Source organism: Panthera pardus, unplaced genomic scaffold, assembly GCF_024362965.1.
Source record: "Panthera pardus isolate Hobbes unplaced genomic scaffold, ASM2436296v1 HiC_scaffold_27, whole genome shotgun sequence".
NCBI lineage: Eukaryota > Metazoa > Chordata > Mammalia > Carnivora > Felidae > Panthera > Panthera pardus.
Window position 1 is genome coordinate 90,100,806 of NW_026526843.1, and position 17,844 is coordinate 90,118,649.

Consider the following 17,844-nt stretch of genomic DNA (forward strand, 5'->3'; position numbering starts at 1 on the left):
AGGTTTTACCTTAAAACCCTGGGAAAGGTAGGTGTAGGCACTGTTTCCAAAGGGCTCTTGCTCTATCTAGATAATGTGATTTATTGCTTTATGTGGCAACTATGGTGGCGGGCCCAGTTCTAGTACCAGGAGTCAGCGCTTTTTTTGCAGAGATCTGGGAGGAGCGACCCCCCTACCCCCTGCCTATTCTGGGCTTCTCCAGTGTAGCCAGGTGTGGGGGGAGTCGGGAAATTGGGAAAGACTTCAACTGGGCCAAGAGATTCCTGGGTGTAGGAGAAACTGGGTTCCAGTCTCCTTGTGGCCTGAGTCGCAAAGGTGTTAAACGGTTTCCCCCTGTACTCGAGTACAAGGGCCAAGGAAGCTTTCCGAAGTTCTTGGGGATTTCAAATGGTACAATTAAACCAATAATTGGCTCCTCTCCGCAACTCCAGGACTGAGTTTGACCGTGGCCCATTTTTACTAGCTGTGTGACCTTGGGGGCAAGTTATTTATGGCCTCTGAGCCTCAGTAAGTTTCTTCATTTGTAAGACTGGGAATAATTATCCACCTTTAGGATCAAAGAAGACTGCCTGGCACATAGTAGGCCCCGAGGATTAGGGATTGCTTTGAATGACTGGTCTTGTTCCTATAGGCTGCTACTCTTTTCCCTGCTGCCCCTGCGCGCCCCAGAGACCTGCTCAAGCCAGTGTCCAGGGACCAAGGATGCAGGTTTAAATTCCCCTCCCAAGGATATTCCTCTGGCCTGCCCCCGTGGGTTCCTCTTTTGCTGCCGTTCTTTGCCCCTAAGTGGGATCATTATATGGTTAGGAATTGATTACGGAACCCGGTATCTAGGTGCTCTTTGGCAAGCCTTCCCGTCCTTCTCTTTCACAGGAGAGAGAACAGCCAGCCAGTGGCTGGAGGGGAGAGACCTGGTTGGAAGAGGTGAGGGGGTGGCCTGCTGCAGAGGCCAGAGGTGCTGTGGTTTGTTTGATAGGGATTAAGTCCGGATGTTACGAGGTCTCAGTGTGGTTTTCAATAAAGTCTGCCAGGGATTGCTTCTTTTTTTCTTTTTTTTTATATCGATATGTATTTTAAAAAATTACCAGCATGAGAAGAAAACCAGACCTGTATGGATCCAGGCCGGTAGTAAGCTACTGTGATCAGGTTTCCTACTCGACTCCCAGAGGGGAAGTCAGCGTTTGATTGAAGCTACACTTGGTTCTTGACTCTCAGGGGATGCTTGCTCTGAAACAGGAGCCCTCCCTTTCTCTCCTCCTCCCCCCCCTCCTCCCTCTTTTTCCCTTCTTCCCCTAAAAGCCTTTGTGCTGAAAGAGCTTCAGTAGGCACGAATCCCTGGTCCCTCTCTAAAGAATGCCTTCCAGCCTTTGCTGACATTGTTTTGTGAACAGTGGGTTTTACCAGGCCAGCAGTTTCCCCCCGCATCTCAGCTCACTATTTTAGAGGTAGAGTGTGGCCAGGGTGCGCGTCACAGCCATGATTTCCACACTGGGTAGCCAGGGCCATGCCTGTAATCTGAAGACACCTTAACCTTTGCCCTGGATGCCCCCCAGAAGGGGTGAAGGTGGGGAGAGCAGGGACAGGGGGTTGCTGTTGAGAGTGTTTGTTTTCTCCCGCAGCAGGGGCAGAGGGGCGAGTCAGAGTGTAGGGACGGTCCAGCTTTGGGTCTGATTTAAAACTTGGTCTAATTGGAGAAGCTCTTAGGCACTTAACAGTTCTGTACAAATGCAAACTTGAAATAGCTCTAGGCCTACGTCATTTAGGACAGAATAAATGAAGTACAGAAATGTCCAAACTATGTAAATCCTGGAGTTGTCTGCCCTCCCATAAACACATGACAAGTGCCAAGGCATTTCCAGTCAAAACACCCGTGGAACCAGCAGCCTCCATCCTTTGTATTTATTATTTTATTAACAGCATTTTACACAGCATTTAACAAGCACGGCCTGCCTGCTTTGCACCAAGGCTGAGAGCCGACCAAAGGGTGGAAAGCGGATGGATTGGGGGGGGGGGGGGGGAGGAGTGGTCTCTAAGAGAGACGTCCAGCTGGAGAAATCTCTTCAGATGGGTAAGGGAAAGTGGCTTTGGGGGGTTGTTTCCACTGGCCTGAAAGAGAAGACAACGAAAGTAATGCTGTGCAGGGGAAACCCCCCCCCTCCCCTCCTCAGGAGGAAAGTTGCGCAGATGTGGCTATGTCTGGTCTCTGCTTGGATTCCAGAAGGTGAAACAGTATCATTTCATGATACTCTGCCCATCAGTTACTGGTGATTTTCAAAGAATAAGTATTTGTCTGGTATCGTTAGTCTATATCCTGGTGGAAAGTTTATAACGAAAAGTAATGCCTTTCTTAAGTCATAAAATGAGCCTTGTATGATTATTTAATTAAAATCTATTTAAGGACCGATTAGGCGTGTAATTTGCGCTAATAATGACGATTATGGAAATGTTCGACTTAACCAAAAATCATAAAGGAGACATTTTGATCAGTGGGGCGGCCAGTAAGTATTCAGGGAGTTGGACAATTTTCGAAGCACGGGAGGCAGTGGGGCCGCGCGGGCCGCGGGAAATGCAGAGGCCCGGAGAGCTCGAAGGCCTCCCTGCCCCGACCCCAAGCCCGGCCCGGGGCAGGCCAGCCCACGCTTTGCTGAGCACAGAAACCGACCCTGGGAGCCTGAACAACCTTTATTCCCAGCTGAGGAAGTGGGGGAGGGGCGCCTCCCCAAGCCACCGGGAGGGAGGAGAAAACTCTGGGAGAGGGCTGATAAACCACACAGAAATCCCTGCGAAATGGCTGTGCTCTTTTGCTTTCACAATCAGCGGCGACAAACGCACGCTGCCTTGGCCAGCCTTGGCTGGAGCCTGGCGGGGTGGGGGAAGAGGGGGGTCCCCTTGTTCCGGAGAAACCTGCCAGCTGCTGGGCTTGGTGCGAAGGCAGCGGAGGCAGACACAATGCTGCTGTTGTTGGTTTGATCTCTAACTGTGGATTGTTAGTCTGGCTTTAACTATGTGGTAAGGGGGGAATGTGAAGGCTGTTTACAGCGAGTGCAAATAATGTGACAGCTGTTGGTGCACGAGCAGCGCTGCGCCTCCTCGGCACTTACACAAAGCGTGCACTATGCAGGCCCGCGGAGAGCCGCAGAGGTGGCCGCCGCTCTCCGGCCGGAGCGTCCTCGGGTGCGAGCAAGACTCAGCAGCACCGTGCGCTGCCCCCCCTCCCCCCCACGGGTCCCCGACACACACCTTTGGGGCTCCCGGAATTGGGATGGAGGTGCGGGATGTGTGTGTGTTGTGATTTAGGGAGCTTGTCACGCAGAGAAGGCCCACAGGGTCCTGAGTGTCACCCAGTCGGGAGGGGTTTGGCCAGGATCTGTGGACCTGGGTCCTCCTCAGGTGCTTTTGCAGGCAGGGTTTTCAAGATTTGGGAAAGGAACTTTGAAACCTTAAGCAAGCTTGTTGGAAACAATGTATTCACAACTGAAGGCTTTCTGGAAGTTGCAGAGGCTCTGATGGTCCTTGTTCCTGCTCTGAAATGGCTCCGGTACTCAGACAAGTTGGAGAGACAGGCATGTAGGTTCAGGACCCAAAAGGGGGGGGGTGTATTGGGGGGCAGGGGTACGGTTTGGCTTTTGATCGCCCACACCCCTTAGCCTTCCCATTTTCTTTTTGTTTTTTAATTTTTTTAATGTTTATTTTTGAGAGAGAGAGAAACAGAGTGCGGGTGGGATAGGGGGAGAGAGAGAGAGGGAGATCCAGAATCTGAAACAGGCTCCAGGCTCCAAGCCGTCAGCACAGAGCTGGGCGCGGGGCTCGAACCCACGGACCCGTGAGATCATGACCTCAGCCGAAGTCGGTCCCTTAACCTACTGAGCTACCCAGACATCCTAGCCTTCCCATTTTCAAGAGCACGTTCGCCTTCAGCTGCAGGACGCAACCGTGCAGGTCCTGAGGTGTGCCCACAGCGCCGCCCACTCTGTGACTTAATCAACTAGATGTCTACCAGCCACAGGCCTTCTCTGAGTTCCTGGTCGCTGGCCAGACACTGCGGGGAGGCGGGGAGGCGCCGGGGTGGACGGGAGAGCAGTTGGTGGCGGCAGTCATCGCCTTGGCCACTCCTGGAGATGCATGGCTGGCCCAAGCAGGCGGGTTCAGGATGGCCAGAAAGGTGGGCCTGCCTCTGGGCAGTCCTGGGGCAAACTGGGTGTCAGAATCGCTCCCCTCCCCATCCCAACGTTGGAGCCTTCACAGCCCTGGCCTCTAGGGTTTGGAGGATCATCCAGAGCTGATTTAATTCCATATCTTGTGCTTCTCTGTGACTTTGGTCCCTGAGAGTACAGCCTCCAGGATATCTGCAAATTGAGTTCATTGCCCCCAGCCCCCCAGGGCTACCCTCTCCGAGTTTCAACGTGGACTTCTCTATCCAGTTGGGTTCCCCAGTGGGGAGCTGGGAGATGCTTCTGGAGTGATACATGAACTTCGGTGCCAGTTCTATAAATTGGTCTCTTTTTATGACGTGTGCCATTTTCTGTAGGAATGTTGCTTGCAAAACGAGTTTCGCCTTGGAGGAAAGGCGGAAAGATAAACAAGCCTGTAACGCCAAAACACTGGCAGTCTTTCCCTCCTTCCAGCTCTCTTAAAGCAGCCGGGCTGTATTTCCAGGATTAGACTCGTGCTTGTGAAGAGGGACTCTGGTTGGCTTTTTTTTTTTTTCCCCAAGCAAATGCAAATTAGAGAAAAATAATTTTCTTTCAACGATATGCAATGTATTAGTCACTTGTTATCGTGCTCGGAGGCAGGCCTCATTTGCGCGTCTGCCAGCTCGCTCACATCTGCTCGGTGCTGTTCGGGGCATTTTAACCTTGGCGGTGTCGTGTCTAGTCCCACGGATCAAGGAGGAGTAATTAAGCTCTGAACAGCTACAAAAATTCATGGGCCCCCATCTCCACCGTAGTTGTTCCACAGCTTTGTTTGGGGTGTTCCGAGTTCCAGGATCGAGTAGCAGGCATGGGGTTTCTTTTGTTCCTTGTAAAGAAAGTGGGCACCCCTCTCCTCCTCTGACCCTCGTCCCCGGCCCTCCCAGAACTCCCAGGCAGCGCACAATCAGCAAGGAACCCGGGTGCAGATCACAGGACCCTATGTATTATGCATCTTTTATGCGTAAAAAGTTCCTTTGTGCTTCCTGTGTACTCGTGATAGCTGTTGTTAATAGCCTTATGGTATAGCTTTTTCCTTGGGGTGGGGTGGGGAGCATTAAGTGTGTTTCATTCCTACAAAACCCTGGTAGGGATTGCAGTGCAGTGACACCCCCTCTGGAGTTGTGACATGGCTCGTTTATTCTGGATTTGCCCCCAGGTTGTGCACACTCCCAAGGGGGTGTGGGGTTGGGGGGAGGGGTAAGTAAGGGTGATTAATCTCATCCAACCTAGCTTTCCTGTCCCGGGCGCAGTCCTGTCCAGGGACACCAGCTTCCAAATGGGCCCTCTCTTGCCCACGTGGTGGTGTGTGGCATCACCCTGAAAGAAAGTGAAAGGGACGAGGGGGCAGCGGTGTCAGGGGAGAAGGGGAGTGTCCCACGTTGGTCCAACTGCAGAGCCCGCCCCCCCCCCGCCCCGCCCCACGGCTGTGCCAGGTGGGGGTGGGGGGGTGCATGGTGGGGGACCCACCCCCGGTTTGGCAGCGCCTCTCCCCGTGGATCCTTTGCAGGGGCCTCCCCCTACCCGAACCCCTTCCCACTTCACAGTTGGCCACATTTGGCTTGCAGGGGGTCGGGGGGGGGCGGGGGGAGCATGTCCACGGAGGATAACACGCCAGTCTGCTCCGGAAGGAGCCCAGGACGACGGCCAGGAGAGGGTGTGCGGTGCGCGTTCCCCGGCCGGGCTCGGAGCATCTCCTGGGTTCTGCGTGCGCCCACCCAAAGTTCTTTTTTGTCAGAGGTTCAGCGGCGGGGGCCTCGGGAGGGGGAAACCCCAGAGGAGCGCGCGGGGCCGCGGGGCCCGAGGGGTTAACCGGGGTCGGGGGGACTGGGGATTGCGGAGGTCGGGCCGCCTCCCGGAGAGAGCCGGAGTTCCTGGAAGGCGGGGCGGGGGCGCGTCGCGAGGGTGTGGGTGTGTGTGCCGTGGCGCGGCCCCGCGCGGGGACCTCGGCGGAGGAGCGGCGAGGAGGGGCGGGCGAGCCCGGAGCAGCACGGGTGTGTGTGGTGGGAGAGAAAATCCCTTTGTTGCCGACCGATCGCGCTCGGGGCTGAGGCAGGGGAGGGGGCGCCCTTCCCCCGCTCGCCCTAGCCGCCGCCGCCGAGGGCCAAGTTCACCCCCCGACAGACCCGAGTGGCTCTCTGCTCTGACCCAGGCGCCCCGGGAGGAGGCAGGGAAGGTTCTGGTTGCTCGAAAGGTCAGGGCCGCGCGAGTTTCCCATCCTCGTCGCTCCCTCTCCCCTCCTGCTCCGCAGCTCAGTCTGTTACTAATGCAAAACTTGGGGCGTGGGTGGGGACGCCCCCGGAGGCAATGGCCGTGGCTTGAAGTGTGCCAAGAGACGGCGCCTGGGCAAGCTGGATCGCTCCTCCCCACCCCCACCCCTCCAACACCCTCGGAGGGCGGGAGGACAGAGCCAGCCACCAACCTCAGCCACATCTCTGGAAGCCCTGTCCCGACGCGGGGCGGGGGGCGGAGGGGGGGGGAAGGGGGCTGTCTTGGGGTCCCCCTCTCCCCGCTGCTACCCGCCCCGGGAATGGGGCCCAGGAGGACCCGCCCCCAACAGTGCACATCCGGGAGAGCTTTTCCCTCACATCTTCTACCCCCACACAGCCCCCCTCCCCCCATCCTAAAATAGGAACTTCTTCACCCCTCCCTTCCTTGACACCGGGAGAGAAGTGCCGCTGGGCGTGACTCAGTCTGCTCTTGGAGCGGCCCCAGGAAGGGCTCCCGCGGGGTTCGCTTTGGGCTTTGATGAAATCCACACAACTCTGCTGAAGGTCACCCCTCCCTGGCCTGGCCCCCTCTGTGTCCTTGCCTCAGCCTTCCCACTGCCACAGAGAAACTCCACAGCCATTCTGGGCTTGTTCCACAGTGTGCCTCGTGGAGTCAGATGCTGTTTAATGGGGTTAAACGCCGCCTATACTCGCTATTGCCAGGCAAGACTCAAGTCCACAGTGCAGTTTAATCCTCTGGAAAACACGGTGCCAGATATTTACAGATGAGGGGACCAAGGTTGAAGAGGTTCGGCCACCTGCCCAGGGACACCCTGTGGATGAGGGTGGGAGCTGGGAGGCTGTGGTCACCGCGTTCTTGCATGTTTTGCCCAGAGAACCAGCTATGATGTGAGGGAGGCCCTTTGCCCCCAACAGGTCTCCAGCCCACGCTGCACACCGGCTGGTCTCCCTGCTGCCAGCTCAGCCTCCTGAGCCAGAAGCCCCCACAAACCTGCCCAGGCCTTCTTGGCCACTGGCCGGAAAACTGCCTGGTGGAGGAGAGGGGTGCCAGGTGAGAGAGACCCTAGGAAGGGGCACCATTCATGCTTGCGTGCCACGTGAGAGTTGGGGTGGTTTGCTGGCGATGCTTTCCATTTTGTCGGTGAACTTGACACGTGTGACGTGCAGACTTGAACCGATCAGCGCTTCAAGGGTGGAGGCAGTAAAAGTGGCCTGGTGCCAGGAGGAGCCCGGTGGAGAAAAAAGAGGGGTGCCAGGAGCGATCTGGTGCTGCCTTCCCTCCCCTGGCTCCTCCCAGCCTCTCAGGGTCACTGTTCCTTCTCTTTTCAACCTGCTGTTTGCTGTCTGCCAGGGTAAATCGCCTTTAAAGAAAGACCAGCAGCTCTCACGGCACGAATGGGTCAAATGGCGGCACGAATGGGTCAAATGGCGGAGGCGGTGGGTGCCTCTCGGGGGCCTGTGCGCCCCTCCTGTCTGGTCTGAGGCTTGGCAGTGTCCCTTGTCAGGGCCGCCAGCTCTTAATCTTGGTCCCTGTGACCTCTTTCTTCCAGTGGGGCCCTTTCCCCAGTGTCCAAGCCAAGCCTCGTACTCGTACCATCACCCTTGGCTTCCAGAGCATATAACCACCCTGGTCTGTCCTGGGGTGGGGGAGGGGGAGGCACAAGGTCTCTTGTGCCTCCAGTCACTTCCAGTCCAAGAGCTGGAGGCTACTTCGCAGGGTGTGTGTGTGTGTGTGTGTGTGCGCGCGCGCGCCCACGCGTTTTGCAAGCCAGGTCTCTCCCCGGAATTGGGTGTGCCGGTGGGCACCCACTCCAATCCAATTCCTGGGTCTTTTCTTTAGAAACCAGACACTGCTCGGTCTCCCCGTCGGACCTTTTCTCTCAGCCCACCTTCCCCTTCCCTCTCCACCCCTGTCCTGCGTCCTCGGCCCCCTTCTCTCCACTCCTGGGAAAAAGGGTTAAACCCCACAGCCAAGGTGTAACTTAGCAGCTCACAGGGAAACAGGTTGGTGCCTGTAAAGTGCTCTTGTGGACTGACTTCACGCATCCTGGCGCTTCTGGCCTGCACGCAGAAGAAGGGGGGTGGGGAGCACACGGGGAAATAGAGCCTCTCTCGCGGCAGCAAAGTGCCTGCTCCTGTTTGTCATCTAAAGCACATTATTTGTCCTCTCCACCGTGGCCCAAGGGTCAGCGAAGTCAGTTTTGAAGCACTTTCTCTCAGAGTTAAAAAAAAAAAAAAAAAAAAAAAAGACCCCAACTATTTCAACAGCCCCTTCTAGAAGTGGAGCATGGGATGAGCATCGCTGCATCTCCGCCTCTCAGTCTCTTTGTGTTTCTTCCCCCAACGTCCCCTTGGTTCTACATCCCCAGAGAGGTGGGGGAGGGGGAGGTCCCCAGCCTTCAGTCGCCGCAGGGTGGGCGCAACGTGGCCTCTGCCTACAATGTTCCTGCTGGGGATTTGGGCTGTCACCTTGGAGAAGGGCCTCCTGCCAGGCAGGGCCCTTGTTCCCTGGCCCTTCCCACTTGGCTCGGTGTTTGGCCAGGAACCCGAAGAGTTAAAAGTCTTTAGCTTGTTGCAATGAAATTATGGCTGGCAGTGGCGCCGCTGTTTGTTCAACAGACCTCCACTTTTAAACAGTTCACAAAAAGTTCATGGGGCAGCTAAAGATTGTGTGTGTGTGTGTGTGTGTGTGTGTGTGTGTGTGTGTAGTCAGCAGGATCCAACAATGTACCTCCCCCTGCCTTGTATCTTCAATGTTCAGCCTCATCCCTCTGCCCCCCACCCCCAGCACTCCATCTGACCCTGTGCACGCGAAGCCACTTCGTTCTGACGCCGGGTGTCATTTAAGTGTGCGGCGTTAATGTTGAAAGCCCCACAGGACGAGCCCTGGAGAGGGGCGAACAGCTCTGAAAGCACCCAATGGCCCCAGGTGTCTCTAAATCTCATTCACCTTTCCGATCAGCGCAGGCCTCCCCTTCTCAAGAAAACCCCTTTCAGGGGAAAGGGGTCACTGGCCCTGGGGCGGGGGGAGACAAAGTAGGATGATCTGAGACGGCCGGGCCACCCAGAATGTCTTCCTTTTGTTAGAAGGGGCGGCAGGGGTTAGGGAGGGGACAGTCCCTTGAATGTGCCTTGTGGTCATCCCTGCACTAGGGGCGGACGACCCCCAACATGATCTGTATGTCTGTAAGAAGGGAGACAAGCCCACAAACCCCGACAGAACCTTCTTTAGGACCCCAGTTTGTCTTTTTGGGGCACCGCAGCTAGCCCATTGGAAACGCCTCTGTCTCGAGAAAGAGACACTTCCTAGGCAAGTCGTGCGCTCGGAATCCCACCAGGCCTGCTACAACTGCAGATTTCTGCCTCCTCCTCCCCTCCTCCTCCTCCTCTTCCTCCTCCTCCTCCTCTTCCTCCTCCTCCTCTTCCTCCTCCTCCTCCAGCCTCATTGTTGAGCTCCAACTCTGAGCCCTGGTGTCTGTGTGTGTGGCTCTTGATTAACAGACGGTGTTCCATGTATAGGGGGCCGACGGGGATACTGGTGGACAAAAGGCCTAGTTAGGACAAAGAAATGCTGAGGGCTAGCCTAGCCCTGGCTCTTGGAGTCTGGTCTCCAGGTGCCTCCCCCACCTCTACCCTCAGTTACTCTCCGAAAGAGTCCCTGGACCCGGTGCCTCCAGCCCAGCCGACCTGGCAGTCTGCTCCTTGTGCTCAAGTGTAAAAGCGAGCATTTGCATATTTTTCCCTGCTAACAAAGGAAATGTGTCGAGTTAGGGAACATTTGGGCTTTCGGAAACTGTGTGGGTGGGTGTGTGAGGGAGGAGAAAGAAAAGTTCCCCCGACGATCTGCACACCAGTGTTTCCACACTCAGATTTGGGTCCCACGTAAGGATGCCATGGCCCGGCCCGGACAAGGGGGATGACGATGTGTTTGTGAGTGGGGTTGGGGCGGGGGGGGGGGGGGGGGGAGATTGCCGAGGGCCATCGGTCCCAGGCATTAAAGGCTCCCCTACTTATTAACCCAGCATTTAACAGCAGGATATGGGCTGAAGCGCAGTCAAAAGAAACGGCTCAACCTCCAAAGAGCAATTAAAATCCTGCACGAGGATAAATCACGCGCCGTGATAATCCTGTTAATAAAATGCAGCTTGTCCTGACCCTTCACTCATGCAGCAAACTAGAATGTGATGTGGGTGGGGGTGGTGGGCAGAGAAGGTAAGGCAGGGCGGGGAGAGGTGCTCTCCCCTCCGCTGCCTGGGCAGCCTCCCCCTCCCCGTGGGTGGAAAATGGGTGCCTTTTGCCCGCTCCCAGCGTGCCAGTGGCTCGCAGCCCGGCAGCCTGGGCTGCTAAGACTTCTGCACTCGCTAATGATTTCTTGTCCCCAGTGAGCAGGCGTCATTGAATTACTCAACCGCCTCCCTCTGCACCTCCCAGGCCAAACCACCCAGGCAAAACCACCCGGGTTCGGCGCTTAATCTAATCTAGGGCCGGGTGGGATGGTTCACCAGCCCACCGACTCTTTTTAACCCTCCATCCAGATACTGCACTGCCAAGTGTGTTCCCGAAGGCTGGGAAAGGAGAAGGGAGGCCAGCGGGCAGGCCGAGGCGGCCAGGGGTGGTGGTGATGTGTGCGGCACCTGGACCCCTCCCCGCCCGCCAGGGAGTTGCGTGCCGTCAGCCCCGGGACCCTCTGGGTCAGGTGTGCCCCATCCGTCCTGGACGTCCGTAGGACATCGAGTACGACGTGCCCTCCCGAGTCTGCGCTCTGCATGAATTGCTTGGAAAGGCAGCCTCTCCGGTTCCCTCTTTGGCTCTTCTTTAGTCAACCTCCTGGAATTTTTTTTTTTTTTTTTTTTTTTAACAGACTAGACGCTTGAAGAAAAGCTGCCATCCAAGAAGACGACATGCTTTCAGCAACCCCCCTGTATGGGAACGTTCACAGCTGGATGAACAGCGAGAGGGTCCGCATGTGTGGGATCAACGAAGACAGGTGAGTGGGCCTGTCTGGCTGGGGCCCGGGGAAGAGAGGGTGGGTGCCTCCCCCTCCCCCCTCCCCCCTCCCCCCTCCCCCCTCCCCCCAAGCTCCTGAGCAGGGCCCATGCGGAAGCCCCCCTCACCTTCTCAAAGCCAGAGTGGGCGCAAAAGGGGTGGGGGGAGAAAGATCTCCCGCCTAGCCGGCGGCCCTTGATTTACAGTTTTAACAGGCAACCCGGCTCAGCGAAGCATTGCCGCCCTTTAAAAGATTAGCCCCTAAAGCGGCCTTTCAGTGCACTTTCGTCCTTAATTTATTATTTCATATTTATGAAGGAGAATTAATCCCAGTCTATATGCTGCTTTAACTCTAAATGTCAGGAGTGTGGGCCCAGGTGGATCGGCATTCGATGTGCTTTTAAAACAAATAGTTTGCTCAGTAATAAATGGGGAGATAGCCACCCCTCACTTCATTTAAGCCCACGGTCTCTCGGTGTCCTCTGCTGGGTGTTCAGTGAGGCCCTCGGCTCCTGGTCTCAATCCCCCCCGACAGCTCTCTTACGCTTCCTAATCCGTAATTTTGGAGCGTGGGGTAGGGGCGGCCAAGCGGTAGATGATTGAAGCTGCTGTTCGGGGTATCCGCTGCTGCTTGTCAGCGATTTCATCCTGGGGAGTTGCAAGTTGGCACTGAGCGCTTTCTTTATCGATGCCGTCTGATAACAAGTCCCAGGGCAGCCGCAGCAGCCTGGCACAGGTGTGCGGCTTTCTCGGGAGCCTAGAGCAGCTGGCATTTGTATGATATTCGTGTGTGTCCCCCCCCCCCCCCCCCCCGTCATTTTGATAAAGGCAGTCAAATATGGCTTCATTATCACCATGGAAACCGGTGTTGTAGAACAGGGTCCCTAAACTTTGTTTGGGGAAAACTTTTCGAAAGCCTGCCTTTGTGAGGAACGCAGAAGTGATGAATACGGCCAGCCGGGAGACTCCGGCCTTGTTGTGTCTTTCCACTTTGGCGTTTGGCCATTGGACTCCCTAACGTCTGCCCTCAGGTAGAACCTGGAAGGGTCGGCTCGCACAGCAGAGCTCAGAGTGGCCTACTTGGCCTCTTGGGAGAAGACGTCGCGCAGGATCTTAATTTCTGCGTCCTCCACCTTGGGGACGTGTTTGTGACTTCACGTCCCCGTTGCGCCCTGCCTTTCCTTTGTTTTCTCCCAGCCCAGTTGAATCACCATTTGGGGATAACTTTCAGTGCGGGCCGTCGGTGAGGAATATTTTTGTGAGGGCGGTTTGAAAAATGGAGCTTACTAGAAGCCGGTCTCTCCTGGGGCCCTCTACGTACGGAAAGATGCGTTAAGCAAGGAACGCTTTCACGAAGTTGGTGTGTCCTTTTAAATAGGAAAATTCCTGTAAATGATGGTGACGCTTCAAAGGCCAGACTGGAACTAAGGGAAGAGAATCCCTTGAACCACAACGTGGTAAGAGATTAATGGCTTCTGTTGACGGGCTATCTGAATATCAGTGATCTGTAATCAATCGTGCATTAATTTGCATGCCATTAAAGGGCCTTGGGGGGGGCGGGGCGGGGCTGTTTCAGGGCAGGGCTGAGTAGAACGTGCCCTCCTCAGGCCCTCACCCAAGCTCTTCTCCGCTCGCCTTCTTGGCCCTTGCACTCCTTTTGCCACGCTGGCCACTTATGTCCGAGCCGTGTAGTGACTGGTGGGATGCGTGCCTCCCTTTCTTCGATAAGCTGCGTGCCACATCAGTGCTCCCTGGAGCTGGATAAATTTCCAGCCTCCAAGGAGACCCTTAGGGTTTGCTTTTCCAGTAAAATATGAAACACAGAACCGTCTTCAGACAGCAGGGAGAGGAAGTCAAAAGACACAACCACAGTTTGACCCATGGCCTCTTTATTGATTTAGAAATGAGACCGCCAAAGTCCTCCTTCCCTGCTGTCCCACTGAAGATTGTTTTCTTGTTATGTTAAATCATAATGCTTCCCTGCGTCCAGCCAAAAAAAAAAAAAAAAAAAAAAACCCAACCTGGTAAGCACCGCCCCCGCCCCCAACCTAACAGGCCTGGGAGGCTCAGGTCTGTACCCCATGGGGGGCGGCGCTAAGAGGACTGGAGCTGGTGTCCTCTCTGTAGCAGCAGAGAATTTTTGCTGAGAAGGTGAATTTTCCAGAGTTAATAGATGACTGAATTTAATGTATGGGCCCCAAGTCTAAAGGGATCAACCTTTTACAGGCTTTCAGGATACTAGTTGAACCGAGGTGAGAAGGCAGGCGGGCGGGGCGGGCGGCAAAGGCCTTTGGAGAAGTGGGCAGGGGGTCGCAGACCCCGTGGGACCTGTCTTTTTAACCCTTTCTGCTCAGACGGCAAGGCTGATGATGGCACATTGAGCTAGATGGCGGTTTCTCTTCGGGATGGGCCCTGCCGCTTTGAATGCTCGTCTCGAGTCACACCCGTGTTGTTCTTCCGTAAAGGTGGATGCCACTACTGGTCATAGGATCGATGGCCTGGCAGCACTGAGCATGGACCGCACTGGCCTGATCCGGGAAGGGCTTCGCGTCCCCGGCAACATCGTCTACTCTAGCTTGTGCGGACTGGGCTCCGAGAAAGGTCGGGAGGCTGCCGCGAGCACGCTGGGTGGTCTCGGGTTCTCTTCTGAGAGAAATCCAGAAATGCAGTTCAAACCGAACACCCCCGAGACCGTGGAGGCTTCCGCCGTCTCGGGAAAGCCCCCAAACGGCTTCAGTGCTATATATAAGACACCACCCGGAATACAAAAAAGTGCTGTGCCCACAGCCGAGACACTGGGCTTGGACAGGCCTGCCAGCGACAAACAGAGCCCTCTCAACATCAATGGTGCTAGTTACCTGCGGCTGCCCTGGGTCAATCCCTACATGGAGGGGGCCACTCCAGCCATCTACCCGTTCCTTGACTCGCCAAATAAGTATTCACTGAACATGTACAAGGCCTTGCTACCTCAGCAGTCCTACAGCTTGGCCCAGCCGCTGTATTCTCCGGTCTGCACCAACGGGGAGCGCTTTCTCTACCTGCCGCCGCCTCACTACGTCAGTCCCCACATCCCGTCGTCCCTGGCTTCGCCCATGAGGCTCTCGACGCCTTCGGCCTCCCCGGCCATCCCACCTCTGGTCCACTGCGCAGACAAAAGCCTGCCCTGGAAGATGGGCGTCAGTCCCGGGAACCCCGTCGATTCCCACGCCTACCCCCACATCCAGAACAGTAAACAGCCTAGGGTGCCCTCCGCCAAGGCGGTCACCAGTGGCCTGCCCGGGGACACAGCCCTCCTGTTGCCCCCCTCGCCCCGGCCTTCACCCCGCGTCCACCTGCCCCCCCAGCCCACTGCAGACTCCTACTCCGAATTTCACAAGCACTACGCCAGGATCTCCACGTCACCGTCCGTCACCCTGTCAAAGCCATACATGACGGTCAGCAGCGAGTTCCCCTCGGCCAGGCTCTCCAACGGCAAGTATCCTAAGACTCCGGAAGGGGCCGACAGTGCCCAGCCGGTTCCCGGGCACCCCCGGAAAACAGCAGGTCAAGACAGAAAAGACGGGGGCTCACCGCCTCTGTTGGAGAAGCAGACGGTTACCAAAGACGTCACCGATAAGCCCCTCGACTTGTCTGCTAAAGTGGTAGATGTCGATGCTTCCAAAGCTGACCACATGAAAAAGATGGCTCCCACGGTCCTCGTGCACAGCAGAGCTGGAAGCGGCTTAGTGCTGTCCGGAAGCGAGATTCCGAAAGAAACATTATCTCCTCCCGGAAGCGGCTGTGCTATCTATAGATCTGAAATCATTAGCACGGCTCCCTCGTCCTGGGTGGTGCCCGGGCCGAGCCCTAACGAAGAGAACAATGGCAAAAACGTGCCGCCGAAAAACAAGGCCTTGGACTGGGCCATACCACAGCAGCGGAGTTCATCGTGTCCCCGCATGGGCGGCACCGACGCCGTGGTCGCCAACGTCGCAGGGTCGGTATCGAGCGCGGGCCGCCCAGCCTCCGCGTCGCCAGCGCCAAATGCCACCGCAGACGGCTGCAAGACCGGCAGGAGCTCCATGGACACCACGCCGTCCGTCATTCAGCATGTGGGCCAGCCCCCGAGCACGCCGGCCAAGCACGGCGGCAGCACCGGCAGCAAGGGTGCCAAAGCCAGCAACCCGGAGCCGAGCTTCAAAGCGAACGAGAATGGCCTCCCGCCGAGCTCGATATTTCTGTCTCCAAGTGAGGCTTTCAGGTCCCCACCGATCCCCTACCCCAGGAGTTACCTCCCTTACCCAGCGCCCGAGGGCATTGCTATCAGTCCCCTCTCCTTACACGGCAAGGGACCCGTCTACCCCCACCCGGTTTTGTTGCCCAACGGCAGTCTCTTTCCTGGGCACCTGGCCCCAAAGCCCGGACTGCCCTACGGGCTGCCCACAGGCCGGCCGGAGTTTGTCACCTACCAGGACGCACTGGGGTTGGGCATGGTGCATCCCATGTTGATACCTCACACGCCCATCGAGATCACGAAAGACGAGAAGCCAGAGAGGAGGTCCCGCTCCCACGAGAGAGCCCGCTATGAGGACCCGACGCTCCGGAACCGGTTTTCCGAGATGCTGGAAGCCAGCGGCACGAAGTTACACCCGGACGTCCCCGCCGCCGCCGACAAGAACCTAAAGCCGAGCCCCGGCTGGAGTCAAGGGAAGACGGTCGTCAAGAGCGACAAGCTTGTCTACGTAGACCTTCTCCGCGAAGAGCCAGAGGCCAAAACTGACGCCAACGGGTCCAAACCGGGCTTCGCGGCGGAGAGCGTGGGCCAGAGCGCCGAGCCCGCCAAGCCCCCGGCCGACCCGGCCCTGCAGCCACACCGCGACTTCATCGCCCTGAGAGAGGAGTTGGGGCGCATCAGTGATTTCCACGAAGCTTACGCGTTCAAACAGGCCCCGGGCCAGTCAGTCTTCAGCTTGAGCAAGGAGAACGTTCCAGCGGGGACCAACAAGGAGAACCTGGGGATGCCGGTGGCGACTCCCTTCCTGGAGCCGACTCTGGGGAGCGATGGCCCTGCTGTGACTTTCGGTAAAACCCAAGAGGATCCCAAACCATTTTGCGTGGGCAGTGCCCCACCGAGTGTGGACGTCACCCCCACCTATACCAAAGATGGAGCCGATGAGGCGGAATCGAACGATGGCAAAGTTCTGAAACCGAAGCCGTCTAAGCTGGCAAAGAGAATCGCCAACTCCGCCGGTTACGTGGGTGACCGATTCAAGTGTGTCACTACCGAACTGTATGCAGATTCCAGCCAGCTCAGCCGGGAGCAGCGGGCCCTGCAGGTGAGCGCCCCCCCACCCGAATCTCAGGAACTCTACCAGTTGTCAGTTCTTTTTTTTTTTTTAATGTGGAAAGAGGATTGGGGGAGCGTGGTAGGGCAGGACGCCAGGCAGATTTGGTTAATGGAGCTTATGGTAAATGTAAATGTATGAAATGTGTCCAGTAAGGGGACGTGAGTGGTAGCTCTTAGGAGGTTTCGCGTGTCTGGATACTTGAAGTTATTCTGTAGATGATATTAAGGGAACGCCACTCGGCTGCTGCTAACAGAAATGTTAATTGTTGCAAAGGATATCGAAAGACTGCATGATGTTTGCCTATCAGTTGCTTTGATTTCTCTGCCATTACTGTACGTTAACAAATAGTACCTGTAGCCGCTGAGAATGCCTTATGTGAGACTTGGTGGAGGTGTAGAACAGCCGCATGTCTGTGGGATTCGTGCGATTTCTCTCACAAAAAAAAAAAAAAAAAAGCTCGCTTAAAGGGATAGAGTATGTGTTTAACTTGCTAGCGAATGATAGATGTTGTATAGGCATTTCCTTAAGATATTTTACTTTTCATTAAAAGATAAATACAGCCAAATTGTTTTTGCAATGTTAAGAAAAAAATTGGTTTATGCTTATAAAAATGGATGAAGTTATCTAAATGATCCATTGAGTGCCCATTTTAATTACATAGATGGAAGGATTACAAGAGGACAGTATTTTATGTCTCCCCGCTGCTTACTGTGAGGTCAGTTCTTCAAATTTTTATTACTAGAATCTTACATAAACCTTTTGAGTTAAATTTCATTTCCAAATATACAAAGGGAAGTTTGTGGGCCATGGTCGTCTTTATTCATTGTGCATTTTGTTTTCTTTTCTGTTGTGTTTTTTTTGTTTTCTTTGCGTTGTGTTTTTGTTTTGTTTTATTTACCTTCGAAAGAGAATGTCTCTATGCAGTGGTGTATGTATGGATGTACATGCACGGCACATATATATCTATACACATATGGCTTTACGAGTAAAGAATGTGCGATTACTTACGTATAGATACTCATAAATTTTTATCTATTACATTTTAAAATATCTCCGCTGTATCATAAATTGTGGTTGGCTTTGGGCAAACTTTTCTTTGAACATACTTTC

At 55.5% G+C, this 17,844-nt stretch overlaps 1 protein-coding gene across 8 annotated transcripts in view; it reads left to right on the forward strand.

Moving 5' to 3' along the window:
• The window catches only part of BCOR (BCL6 corepressor), a 115,128-nt gene that overhangs the window by 79,347 nt on the left and 17,937 nt on the right, over positions 1-17,844 (forward strand). For 6 of the 8 annotated variants that reach the window (XM_053891707.1, XM_053891708.1, XM_053891709.1 and 3 more), the window contains exons 2-5: positions 11,283-11,408; positions 12,786-12,864; positions 13,873-16,722; positions 17,396-17,449. In XM_053891707.1, the coding sequence (XP_053747682.1) occupies positions 11,323-11,408; positions 12,786-12,864; positions 13,873-16,722; positions 17,396-17,449 (3,069 nt within the window). In that variant the 5' untranslated portion in view covers positions 11,283-11,322. The remainder of the gene's footprint in view (positions 1-11,282; positions 11,409-12,785; positions 12,865-13,872; positions 16,723-17,395; positions 17,450-17,844) is intronic. The other 2 variants (XM_053891710.1, XM_053891712.1) reach the window with 1 other exon arrangement.